General features: G+C 37.9%; 1 protein-coding gene across 1 annotated transcript; it reads left to right on the top strand.

Moving 5' to 3' along the window:
- The first annotated feature begins 1,962 nt into the window (after positions 1-1,962).
- Positions 1,963-13,427, top strand: LOC128512613 (trichohyalin-like). Its single transcript, XM_053485966.1, has 6 exons — positions 1,963-2,188; positions 6,360-6,391; positions 7,120-7,180; positions 10,038-11,312; positions 11,534-11,605; positions 12,066-13,427. Exons 1-6 carry the CDS (start codon positions 1,963-1,965, stop codon positions 13,382-13,384), a joined length of 2,985 nt encoding a protein of 994 aa, XP_053341941.1. The 3' UTR covers positions 13,385-13,427.
- Positions 13,428-13,683: the final 256 nt, after the last annotated feature.

The following is a 13,683-nucleotide window of genomic DNA, read 5'->3' as shown; positions in this document are numbered from 1 at the left end:
ACCAGGAAACATCTGCAGTGTGTCTAATAAATTCAGTTATGATCAGGTAACACTGTAGCTCAGCCACATCAGTTCCAACCCTGCTGGTTCCAGTTGTTCATTTCCACTGGAACCTCAGACTGACCTGCAGCAGTGATACACACAGACACACTGGGGCTCTGGATGATGAGGAAGGACCATTCCTGCCCAAACACTCTCTACCATACAAACAGGCCACAAACAGACACTAGCATTGTACTAGCACACTAAGAAAAAATTACACACACACACACACACACACACTGTAATACTGGAATCATTAATTCACACATTAATTCTAGATAAACAAAAAACAACACTGTACTGTGACACTCTAACACTGCAATACATCAGGACCAGCTAAATCGTAAACACAAACACATACAGTTCACACATGAACACAGCTTTAAGCATTTTTTATTAGCAATGTTTCCAATACACATATGCACATGGAATTAGATAAAATTACACAGCTAAAGAAATGCAAAATAATATTTTCATCCATAAAAAGGTAAAGTGCGATAAAGTGGAATGACACAGAGACAAATATAAGTATAGAAATATATGAGTAAGAAAAGGCAAATGAACCAGTTAATTAAAATCATCTGGTTTCTCTCAGGCGACACGTTAGCTTAGCACTGCCGCCGTGCACCTCCGGGGTCCGGGTTCGATTCCCGCCTTGTCTCTGTGTGCATTCCCAAAGACTGTCAATTAGTACCATGAGAAGAATAATAAAGGGCCCAAAACAATCACATGAAACGTAAACCTGATAGAAAAGATGTGCAGTCCACAGATTAGAACAGACTAGAACTGACTAAGATCAGGTTAACGTCTTTATTCAGGAAGAATTTAAAGCTGTTACTACAAACAAAGGCTTCTAAATATTAATTAGTGAGTTTAAAATACTTCCTTGTTATTCCATCTAATTGTACATTAATAAATCAATTTCTTTTATTAATTTTTTTATGTATTGGAATATTCTATTTTTCGCAGTGTAGTTAGCTTAGTTAATATCAGTGTCAGTGGGTTTTAATTAAATGGTGTTTAATAATAAAAAGTGATGTTGAATAATTGAATACTTGTTTCTCCCTACTGTAGACAGACAGACAGATATAAAGTCAAACTAACAACAGCACCTGAGTTAAACATGAATATAAACATGACACACTGTTCATGATTTCTACACAGGTACAGTGTCAATTGCATTACTTTGGTAGTAATAGTGACAACAGGACATAGTGTAAGATAATTATTAACTCTGTAGGTGAACTATGAACAAGGACAGGGTGTGAGGGAGGGAAAGATCTCTCAGTGACTGTAATGATAGTGAAAGGTTCTGACTTTGACCAACAGGTGTGACGGAGCCATTAGACTTGATAGAAATATTTTAGTTTGTTTGTGAAAAGCTAAAAAATGGTTTAATGCTTACTGTAATGAGGTAAATAATCAACAAGTGGAGCAGGGAAATGTGGACAGACTTCAGCTAAAGCAGCAGATATGTTTATATGAGGAACAGAAAAGGTAAGAGGAGTTAGCATCATGCTAAAGTACATGTTAGTCACCAACGACTCAATAACCTGTTAAACTAATCCTCCAAATACACCGTGGAATTGTGCTTTCTAACAGTGTGTTTGTGTGAGTTAAGTTGTTTAAAAGGATGACTCTCTCTTTCTGTGTGTGTTTAGGATTTTATTAGTTTGAACCGACAGAAAGAGATAAAGATGGCGACTGCAAACAGTAAGTTACATTTACAGAGAGGTACAGTATGTATCTGTTTTATTTATAGCAGTTTTAACTAACTGTGTGTGTGTGTGTGTGTGTGTGTGTGTGTGTGTGTGTGTTTCCTACACAGATGAGTTTAAACTCATTCGGCCCAGTGGTACAGAGGAGTACTCTGCTGTGACTCTCTCGTGTCGTCTGTCTCCTGAAATCAGTGCTGTTAACATGGAGATCCGGTGGTTTAAGGAGACAGACTGTGTTTGTGTCTATAAGAACAGACAGGTGACAGAGGGGAGACGTTACGAGGGCAGAGTGAGTCTGTTCACTCAGGAGCTGGAGAGAGGAAACGTCTCCTTACAGCTGAGAGACTGTACAGAGTCAGATGATGGACATTACCTGTGTCAGGTCACTGATGGAGACAGAACAGAGGAGATTACAGTAGAGATGTGGGGTAAGTGTTTCTGTATAAACTCTACATCATCATCTGTGCTTCTCATCTCAGTACATGAAACACACACTCAGTATTCAGTAGGAGGTTCAGTATACAGGGTGCTAATGTGGAGTGGAGTTTATTTTAGTCCAATAAACAGTGAGTGTGTTTTTCACTCTGATACACACCTGCACAAGGGCCTAAAAGCAGCAGCTTGTACAAATACTAATTAAATAGTGATTTATTTGATAATTTTTTTTTATCAATCAGAAATTTTCTTAATATCAGTTTATTAAGTGAGCAATGGAGCGACAAAAGCAAAATATTTATTTTAGCAAAATAACAGTTAGCTTAAAGGTAAATAAAAGAAGTACAAAAATAAAAGGGGTGAAATAAAAATAAAACTATGGATTTAAATCACACCAGAACTATTGTGTGAACTGGAGACATGGACATTTATGGAAAACAACAGAACTTCTCTGTATATTCCTTTATACAGATAGAAATGTAATTATAATATTGTGATGCTCAGCGTTTTTACTTCACATGGTGTTTTTAATGCAGAAACGTGTTTTGATCAGAAACATGTTTAACTAGAATAAGAAATACACTCTATGAATATTTAATAGTTAACATGAAAACATTTTTTATCTGCTGTTATGCATGTTACATCACAGACATTACAACTGTAGTTGAGTGAAGATTGTTTAGCATCTATTGTGACTGTAAATGTAAACTGACAGTTCAAACTGTAACTGTAAAGTTATTTTCTTTGTATTTCATCTAACATCAAATTTTTCTCTGTTGTTTCAAATGGCAGTTTTTGTTGGGGTAAGTAAACAACTGAACTAACACTAATGAGAAAGACTGATATTTTGTTAACATATCACAATTTATTACATTTTGATTCAGGAATCAAATAAAAACACAGATGGCTGCCTTCCATCAGTCAGCTTCTTTCCCACAATGCACCTGTGTGTAACCCCACTGCACTGCAATAATGTAGACAGAGATGTTTACCATGTCGAGTAAAAGACACAACAATCATGTAACATATAACACACACCACTGCCAGACTCTATCAGAATCTCATACAGAATCATATAAGAATAAAAATATAACATTTCTCAGGATTCCTCTGGATGGAACAGTTGATTCAAATTCAAGTTTTATTTGTCACATACACAGTCATACACAGTACGATATGCAGTGAAATGCTTGGACAACTGCTCGTGACCTTAAAATAAAAGACTATAAATAAAAAACGAATATGAAAAATAAAATAACAAGTAAATGTAACTAGGAAAAATAAAATAAAAATATAAAATTAAAGTTAAAATGAAATAACTGTACAACAAAAATACACAATATAGAAAATATAAGAAGAAATATAGAACAAAAAGAAAACAGCTGTACAAAGTAGGTATGGATTTATGTCATTTTTGTGAAATGAAGTTAGAATAAATGGTAAAAAGGAATTGGTCATGTCCAGGGTTGTGCAATCCACATATTTAAAGTGTCTTGTGCAGTGCAAATATGCTTAAAGTGATTTATTTAAAGTCGCTTGTGATTGAGTGATTTAACTAATGACCACGAAGTGTAGTTGTGCAGTAGCCACTAGTGTAAACAAATGTCCAGAATGTCCAGAGTGAGTGTAAAAAAACACATGTGTGGATCGGTACTGTGTGGTGTACTGATAAAGAGACCGTATCGCCTGCGGGAAGAAGCTCCTCCTCAGTCTCTCTGTGTTGGCCTTCAGGGAGCGGAATCACTTCCCTGACTTCAACAAAGAGAACAGTCCATTGTTGAGATGGCTGAGGTCCTTCACGATCTTCCTGGCCTTGGTCCAGCTGTAGAACGAGTGCAGGTCAGGGAGCTTGGTGCGGATGATGCGCTCTGCTGATTGCACCACTCTCTGTAGAGCTCGTCTGTCCTGCATGGTGCTGTTCCCGAACCAGGTTAAGATGTTTCCTGTCAGGATGCCCTTTATATGGTGCAGGAGTAAAAGTTCCTGAGCACCTTGGAGGGCAGTCTGAAGTCTCTCAAGCGTCTGAGGTGGTATAGATGCTGCCGGGCCTTTTTCACCATGGTGTTGATGTGACAGGACCATGACAGGTCCTGCGTGATGTGAACATCGAGGTATTTGAAGCTGTCCACTCTCTTCACTGGGCTGTCATTGATGACGGGGGTTTGGTAGGTCCTCTCCTGCTTAGTGCTGAAGTCCACTATCAACTCCTTTGTCTTACTGACGTTTAGAAGGAGGTTGTTCCTCTGGCACCAGTTCTCCAGATTCCTAATCTCCTTCAGGTAGGCCGTCTCGTTGTTATCAGAGATCAGGCCCACCACGACGTTGTCATCAGCAAACTTTATGATGGTGGTGGAGCTGGTAGTGGCCACACAGTCATATGTGTACAAAGAGTACAGCAGGGGCTCAGAACACAACCCTGGGGGCCTCCAGTGCTGAGAGTGATAGAGGCTGAGACATGTCCGCCCATCCTTACTGCCTGTGGTCTGCCAGTCAGAAAATGAGAGATCCACTGACACAGAGATGAGCTGAGTTCCAGGTGCTCCAGCTTGGTGGTGAGTGTGGAGGGAATTATGGTATTAAATGCAAAACTGTAGTCGATGAAGAGCATTTTCACATAATTCCCCCTTCTAGCGTCCAAGTGTAAGTAATGTAAAGTAAAGGCAAGAGTAAATGATGTGTGGAGGAGATGAGAGATGGCATCATCAGTAGAACGATTTGGAAGGTAAGCAAACTGTAGTGGGTCCAGTGTGTCTGGTAATGAAAAAATGATGAAGACCTTGACCAGGCGTTTAAAGCACTTCATCACTACTGAGGTGAGGGCTACAGGGCGATAGTCATTGAGAGATTCAGGATGATCACAAGATATTTCTGTTCCTTAAGGGGAACTAGCGGTATATTAGCACAATGCTACATTATACAGATTTACTGTGTGTGATGACTGATTGTTGTCTAGTTTTCCTCTTTTTTATTAAGACACACATCAGCTATATTTTAACCAGAGTAACAGTTACTTTCACATTTTCACATGGAACAATTGACATTTGTAATCATGCAGTAAATCTTCACTCTCTATTATTTACTTTTACAGGGGGCAGAAGAAGGTGAGTATAAACTCCTTTTCTCTGATAGTGATGTGTTGATGCTGCATGAATAATATATTTATTGTGCAGATGAAATAGATTGGACTGTGCTGTGTGTTCAGAGTGCAATAGCACATAGATATATGAGCATCATGAGCATAGTGTAGTGAACACAACAGACTGTGATCGCTGGCAGAACATTCATCATGCTGTTGTTTAGTTTGTCATTAGTGTTCTACACACACACACACACACACACACACACACACACACACACACACACCTGACCTACACACTGATACTGAGAGATACAAAGCTGAAGGTTTTTATTGGATTGTAATTTCATAGTAATATGTAACTCCTTTTTGAAGTTACTGAGACTGACTAATATTACAAAAAGTCACACACACTAATATTTCATTTGATCACATGCTTTCCTTATGGTGTGTAATGTGGTGGATAATTCCTGTGTATAAATGCTTCCTCATGCTCACAGAGCCCAGCGTATGTCCAGGACATCTGGGAAGAATAATGATGTATTGATGTAATAACCTGGTCATTCAGTACATTTAATTAGATTATTTTTGTTCTGATTAGCCTCATTAACAAGTGGTTTTCTGACAGTCATTTTAGTGAGGATGATTTTTTTTAATGATTTAACTTCTCCAAGTGTTTTATATCTGATCACGTTCGTTTATGATTTTTTTCAGATCAATTTTTTCATAAAGTTTACTGTTTTTTTCTTTTTTGTCCAGGTAGTGTACTGTATATAACTTTGTGAGAGAAGTGAGTTAGAGAGTCCACGCTAGATAATAGTGCATGAAAGAGATTATAACAGAATGTGAGTGAGTGATTCAGTAAATTTGTTTCTTACAGAGTTAATATGATAAAGCTAAAGCCATTTCTTTTCCAAAATCAGCAGAGGAACAGAAGAGAGACAAACTAATGCAGGATAAAACGTATTTACTGAGAACAGCCACAGAATGTTTATATCTAATACTATTCCATATAATACAGAGACATTTACAAAAATTACCAAAGCATTTTTAGGAATCTAATCAAACTTTCTTTGTCTTTTTGTCAGATCCTCAAGAAAAAGACGTCTGGGTTATTCAGGTGAGTAAACTGTACTAATCTATTAATGTTCATAAATCTCTTACTGATACTAGCAGCTTAAAAAAAATCTTAAATTGTTATAATAAGTCTATTACCGAGTGATGGGTTACTATGGTTACAGCTCACAGTGATGGTCAGAAAAACTATCACACGACTGACACATTGAATAGAAACATGGACATTGAGCTGTTTGTTAATGACATTTAACAGGCAGGATGCAAGTACAGATTAATATGTTAAATAAAAAAAGTTTTTCCTTTATACATTAAACACATGTAAACTACGACAGTGTGTCGACTACAAACTAAAGGCTAATGCTAATGATCATGCTAATGCTAAAGCTAATACAAGCAAACAAAACAAAATACATTAGGTTCTAAACAGAAGACTTTGAAACACGACTTTAAATAGACAAACTAATTAAACTAAACAAGGTGCAGGTGATCACAATTAACATCATGTGACTGACATGTGAGGTGCAATGCATACTGGGAACTGAAGTCTGGAACAAACATGAACATGAAAGTCCTACAGAACACACACAACAGAAATACACAGGGAAAACATGACAGTTAACAATTTACTGTGATTACTGATGTCATAATTATTAATATGATTGTAAACAATTTGTTTAAACATAAAATGAATCATGGAGCAAAAAAAAACTAAGTTATAGTAAGTATGGAGTCAGGTATAAAACCTTCACACTGATTTATTCTCTTTCACAGAGTAACAAAAAATGGACAGAAGATGAGAGAATGAAAATGAAGATCTCGGCTCTACAGACTGGTGAGTGTGGAAGGAGCTACAAAAGTAAACACACCTGATCATGTGAACAGTAAAAGGTTCAATAGTGAAATCTCCAGTAAGCATCTGAAACTCACAACTTTTTTCCACACTCTCTATTATTATATTCTCTATTATAAACATTATTTAAATATTATAGAGAAAGCACACAGAAAGTGTTTATGGAGGAGTAAAAACTTGGTAATATTCACTATGCACACTTAACTTTTAATATCTGTAACTATGAATTAATCTAAGTCACACGTTTTAAACTCAAGGCGCTGGGTCCAAACACACCTTAAATGGGATTCAGTGATTGATGCCAAATCCTGAAACACATCTGAAACACATCACCCAGTGTACAGAGCAATAAATACAGTCTGCTGGGGAAAAGTAAAGATGAGAGAGAGACAGGAGACTAAGTACATGTCAGTTCCTAACAGAGACAGTCCTGTGTGAGTTCTCCATGAATCTCCTAATGTTAGATATTTTTGATGTTGCGGAAAAATCCAAAAAAAATCTAAAAAAACAAAAAACAAAAACAGCATCAGTATAACTAAAGTTATCAGTTGATATTTTAAACAGTTGTTTACTTTGTTCTTCTTTTTTTAAGACTCGATCCTACACTTAATACCTAGTTTTATAGATGTTAATTAACAGAAAAATATATTTAAAAATAAATAGTTGTATTTTATGGGCTGTTAAATAATGTTAAATAATGCTTACATGTACTGGGTGTGATTTGAGTTTGACATCCTGCTCTAAAGCTGGCGTTCTCACCCAGTGGGGCGTGGCTGTTGTACTGTTACATTAGAATATCAGAGTGACGATGGACACATCATCAGATAGAGACAAATGTTTTGCCACTAGCCAGCTAATGTTTGGACACAGTTACAAAAAAAAGGAACTTTTTGAAATAAAATTATGATGTGGGAGATAAACCTGTGCTAGTGAATGCTCCAAGACATGTGCTGTAATGTATTCAGTGACGTTAAATACATTAATTGTGTATTTATAGTGGCAGGCAGTGTGTTGAATGTTCTGAAATCATGTCAAATGAAGCTAAAAAACCATCAAAGCTCAGAGACACTTAAACACAAAGCACCCAAGATGTGTTGGGAAGCCAAAAGAATATTTTCTAATGAAAACGGTCGTGTTTCTGGCACAACAGAAGGTCATCACAATATTAACAGTGCAGTCAGAAGCGTTGTTGAAAGATAGTTATTTGGTTTCTGCTCATATAGATGGAGCTTGTTTTGTATAACGGTTAAGATTTGTGCAGGGAGTTAATGGGGAACCCACTGCAAACACAATTCAGTCCATACCACTGTCTACTGACACCATGAGCAGAAGAATTGTTCTCATGAGTGATGACATTGAATGTCAACTTGTGGAAAGAATAAAGACACACCTATAATTTGCCATACAGGGGGACAAGTTCACTAACGTTAGCAACGCTGCTTTATTGTTAGTTTTTGTTAGATTCCACATGGACAGTAATTTGTATAAAGATTTGTTTTTTTGCAAAGAGCTTTACACAAGAACAGTGGCTTAGAGATAATGTTATAAGTTACGTTGATGATTTCTTTACTTAAAAAAGGGCTTGATTGGAAATACTGTAATGGTGTTTGCACAGACAATAAGCTAAGTTGATGACAGGGATACATCGTGGCTTTGTAAAACAGATCCAAGATAGAACCCCTGACACCAAGTGGACACACTGTCTCTTACTGTACATAGGGAAAGTCTAGACATAAAGCAGATGTCACCAGAACTGCATGAAGTCATGAACGTGTCTTTGGAAATGGTGAACTATATCTATAAAAATGCACTGAACTCAAGGTGTTGTGCAGCTCTGTGTGAAAGACTAGATGCAGATCATCTGCAGTTCTTGTACCACTGAAATATAATGGCTTTCAAGAGGACGTGAGCTTAATCACCTTTTAGAACTAAGAGAAGTTATTCTTTGCAACAGAAGAGTCAAGGAGGGATGATTTGTAGTTTTACTTTTCAATGGACAGACAACAAAGAATTGTTTGGTTTTTGGACCCTTTATCTGTGGATTCTGCTTCAGAAGACATGATTCTGTCCACTGTGTTGGAAGATGAACTGATGGATGAATCAGCAGACAGCAGGCTGAAGCTTCAGTTCTAACAAGTTGACATTGATTTATTCTGAATACAACCTGACAGTCAGTGTCCATCCATGTCAAAATGGACAATCACATTTCTGTTCCCTTTTACAACCACCTGTTTATATCAGTCAGAGTTTCCACTGTGACTGTCAGGAAATCAAAAGCACAAAACAAACTTAATACAACATTGAGTGCTACTCTGCATGTCAGCCTCTCACCCGTCCCACCTAGGCTTGATCTCCTTATTTCCAAGAAAGTCCAGGTGTCTCACTAGTGGGAAATGGAATATTTATTTTAATCGTTACAGCTGACGGTGGCAAAACACATTACAGTCTAATTTATTTACTTTTTTTCATGTTATGCTTTTTCTCTATTGTGGGCCTTAAATTTCAAAAGGTTGAGAACCCCTGCTCTAAAGCATGTATTATACAGACATTAAAATTAAAGCCTTAAATATTTAGCCAGTTTTAAACTGACCTACATTTAGGTATATAAAATGTGATGATATTATAATAAGTAAGAGTGTGAAGTACCTCCCTGGTTTTACTTTAACAAAATCAATCAGTCAATGTTTCTAATTAATTAAATTTCTCACTTTAGTTTTTCTAATAAATAATTACAAATTGTAATTTTGGCTTTAGTCATAACAAGCTGTACTTCTGTAACTGATGACTGATTATGATCACATTAATCATTCAGTTCACTCTCCTGCTTAATATTTTAAAGACCCGAAGGAAGCATTAAAATCACTGGAACATAAAGACCAACAGCTGGAGGATTATAAAAGACAAATAGAGAATAAAGATACAGAACTGAGAAACAGAGAGAAAATCATCGAGGAGAAAGACGCACAACTCAAAGATACAAATACAACACTAGAGAAGACGAGTAAAGAGCTAGAGGAGAGAGACAGAGCTCTACATGAGAGAGATCAACAACTGAAACTGAAAGACACACAGATACAGGAGACACAAATACAAGTGGAGGAAAAGGACAACAGACTTGTGGAGAAGGAGAAAGAATTAAATGAGAAAAACGAAGAGCTGAAGATTCTAAAAGAACGTTTAGAGACTAATGAGAAGACTCTTTCTGAGAGAGACGAAGTGTTAATGGAAACTAATAATAAACTTCAACATGCTACTGAACAAGTTAAAGAGAAAATCTCACAACTGGAGAATATGAACAAACTGCTGAGTGAGAAAGAAACACAGCTAAAGAACACAGATAAAGAGCTGGAAACCAGTAAAAACAAACTGGAGACACTGGGACAGGAGTTGCAGGATGAGAAGAGACAACTAGAGGAGATGATGATCGTACTGGAGCAACAGAAAACTGAGTTAACAGAAAAAAACAAACAGCTTAGAGAGAGAGAGAGACTTCTAACTGAGAGAGAGAGACAGCTAATGGAGAGAGACAAACAGCTTCAGGAGAAAGACAAATGCCTAACAGAAAATCAACAAATGCTTCAGATGAAGGACAAGACACTGGAAGAGAAGGACACACTGCTCAGAGAGGTAAGAGAAAAATTAGATAGAACAAATCACATGTTAAAAGAAAATCAGTCTCAGTTGAAAGAGAAAGAAAGACAACTGGAGAGTGTAATGAAAGAGCTGGACACCAGTAAAACCAAACTGAAGGAGGGAGACAAAAAGCTGCAGGAGAAAGAGAAACTTTTAAATGAGAGAACTGATGCACTTAACATGAAGAATAAAACACTGGAAGAGAAGGACACACTGCTCAGAGAGGTGAAAGATGAACTGGGTAAAACAAAGAGGACATTAGAGGAGAATCAGACACAGCTGAAAGACAAAAAGAGACAACTGGAGAGTGTAAAGAATGAACTGGAATCCAGTAAAAACAAACTAACTGAACGAGACAAACAGCTTCAGGAGAAAGAGAGACTTCTAGAGGAGAAAACAAAGCAGCTGCAGGAACAGACAGATCCAGAATCATCAGCCCCCATCAGGAGAAGAAACAGCAAGGGAGGGTTACATCCAAATAGTGAGTAATTTGTTACTTGTATTAATTAAAATAAGTTTTTTTTATGAGTACAACTATTAAATCTTCACCTAATGAATTATATATAAGAACCTGAAATATACTGTAATGATACTTAATGATGCAACTCTTCAGCTACTGTAAGGAAGTGTAATTTAAACAGTGAAAGTGATTAATTATAGAAGAATTTCTCTCTCATTCTGACTGGTTCTGATGTTTCATAGTGAGTGGAGAGACTCAGGACTCAGCAGCACCAATCAGGAGAAGAAACAGTACGGATGGACATCGTCCTACATGTAAGTGATTAATGTTAGTTGTTCAGTGTGTAACTCAACACTAGTTTAGGAGTAGATGTCTATAAAGAGACAGAATAAGCAGATTTAGACACTTAATTAGATTACAGTGAAAAGATCAATATTGTAACTCTGGCATAAAACAGTCTCAGTAACAAATAATGAGAAATAGAAGCACATGTTAGCCTTCACCTGCCATGATTGGTCTCTGTCATGTGATAGGGCAAAGATCACTCATGGGTGGGGCTTCCAATAACACAAAGGTTTAATTCTAGCTCAACACATGTTATTGCTGTTTAAAAAAACTATTTGTGTTGTGGAATTTAAATTTGTTTCACATAAAGGCTTAGGCTTACCTGATTTAATCATTATTGTCCTACAGTCCACCACAAGAGAACAACATAATCACCACAATGCAGTAAGTAAATGATTCTGTATTAAATTATTTATTCTTAAATTTCAGTGGGTGGAGAGTCGTCTAGTCCACATTCTCCAGTGTCGGTTCCTGTAGCAGAACTGAGGCTGGTGCTGCTGGGGAGGACGGGGTCTGGGAAGAGTGCAGCAGGAAACACCATCCTGAGCAGAGAGGAGAGGAACCAGGCTGCTACATCTACAGCTACATCTACATCCACCCAGCAGAGTGAGAGCACACAGGGGGAGGTGGCTGGGAGGAAGGTGACTGTGGTGGACACTCCTGACTGGTTCTCTCCTGGACTCCCTCTAGAGAAGCTGAGACATGACGTGGGACTCTGTGTCCATTTGTCTGCTCCAGGACCCCACGCCTTCCTCCTGGTCATACCTGTAAAGCAGTCTACAGGGGAGGAGAGAGGGATGCTGGAGAAAATGGAAGATATTTTTGGAGAGAGATGTTGGAGAAACACCATGATCATATTCAATGTCACTGATGAACTTCAGAAGAAGAACATTGAGGAGTTTATTCAATCAGGAGACCAGGAGGTCCAGAGACTGGTGGAGAAATGTGGGAACAGGTTTCACTGTCTCAACATTAAGCAGAGTGGCGATGGTTCTCAGGTCTCAGAGCTGCTGGAGAAGATAGAGAAAATGGTGGAAGGAAGCAGAGAGAAATTCTACAGCAGTGAGATCTACCTGGAGACAGAAGCTCAGATTAGAGTGTTGGAGACTAAGATCCTGAGGGAAAGAGAAGAGAAAAGAATGAGGGAGGAAATTGAAGTGAAGGAAAAAATAGATAAGGAGGTGCAGGACTCTCTGAGAAAAATGGAAGGAATAATCCAGGAGCATGAAGGAGACATCAGACAACTGAATGACCGAACAACTGAACTGGAGAGAAAGATGAAAGAAGAGAGAGATGAAGAGAAAAAGAAAGAACTTAAGAGGGAGCTGAAACAAGAGGTAGACCGAAGGGCAGAAATGGAAGAAAAGGTGAAGAAACTTAAAGAAAAGAGAGAGAGGGAGAGGAGAGAGATGGAGGAGAGGCACCAACAGGAGATGGAGGAGATCAGGGAGGTGTATGAGGGAGAGGTCAGGATGGACCTCATAAAGATCATCCTGCCTGAACTCCAGAGAAACATTTTGGCCTCTAAAACAAAGATGCAAGAAGAGTTCAACAGACAGATGGAGGAGAAGAACAGAGAGCTGGAGACTCTTGAACAGAAACTTTCAGATCTCACAGAGACTCAGAGTCTACGTAAAGAAGTTTATGGGAAAGCTGTGAGCAGCTCAGAGTCAGAGAGCGCAGCTGTAACAGGAGAAGTGTCGAAGGGAATCTTTCAGACATTGACTGACTATTTTGTCACTGGATAACAGAGTTTATAAAGCCACAGACACTTAAACAGTCTGAAATAAAGACAGGACTAAACTGGGACAAAAAATAAATAAATCATCCCTGGCCTTTTTGCTCCAGGCAGCTCTACAACACTACAATGGAAGTATTGGTCTAGACGGAGACCACCCATGTACAGTACATGTCAGAAAATTTGGATAATAAGAAGGAATCTAATAAGAAGATCCCTGTGCCCTGAGAACAGACCCCTCACTGTGCTTCCTGATGTCTTATGTGGTAACACCTTCTATATCCTGTACCCAGACGAATATACATCCAC

The sequence above is a fragment of the Clarias gariepinus genome, chromosome 24 (assembly GCF_024256425.1).
Source record: "Clarias gariepinus isolate MV-2021 ecotype Netherlands chromosome 24, CGAR_prim_01v2, whole genome shotgun sequence".
NCBI classification, from domain to species: Eukaryota; Metazoa; Chordata; class Actinopteri; order Siluriformes; family Clariidae; genus Clarias; species Clarias gariepinus.
The sequence above is the reverse complement of the archived record's forward strand: the minus strand, read 5'-3'. Positions and strand labels throughout refer to the sequence as shown.

What these genes read in the sequence shown, in the direction of transcription:
- LOC128512613 (XM_053485966.1), top strand. Translation starts at nt 1,963, where the DNA reads ATGGAGATCCGGTGGTTTAAGGAGACAGACTGTGTTTGTGTCTATAAG. An exon ending in GATTACAGTAGAGATGTGGG is followed by an intron (nt 2,189 to 6,359) that starts GTAAGTGTTTCT and finishes TCTTTTTGTCAG; the next exon opens with ATCCTCAAGAAAAAGACGTC. An exon ending in GATCTCGGCTCTACAGACTG is followed by an intron (nt 7,181 to 10,037) that starts GTGAGTGTGGAA and finishes AATATTTTAAAG; the next exon opens with ACCCGAAGGAAGCATTAAAA.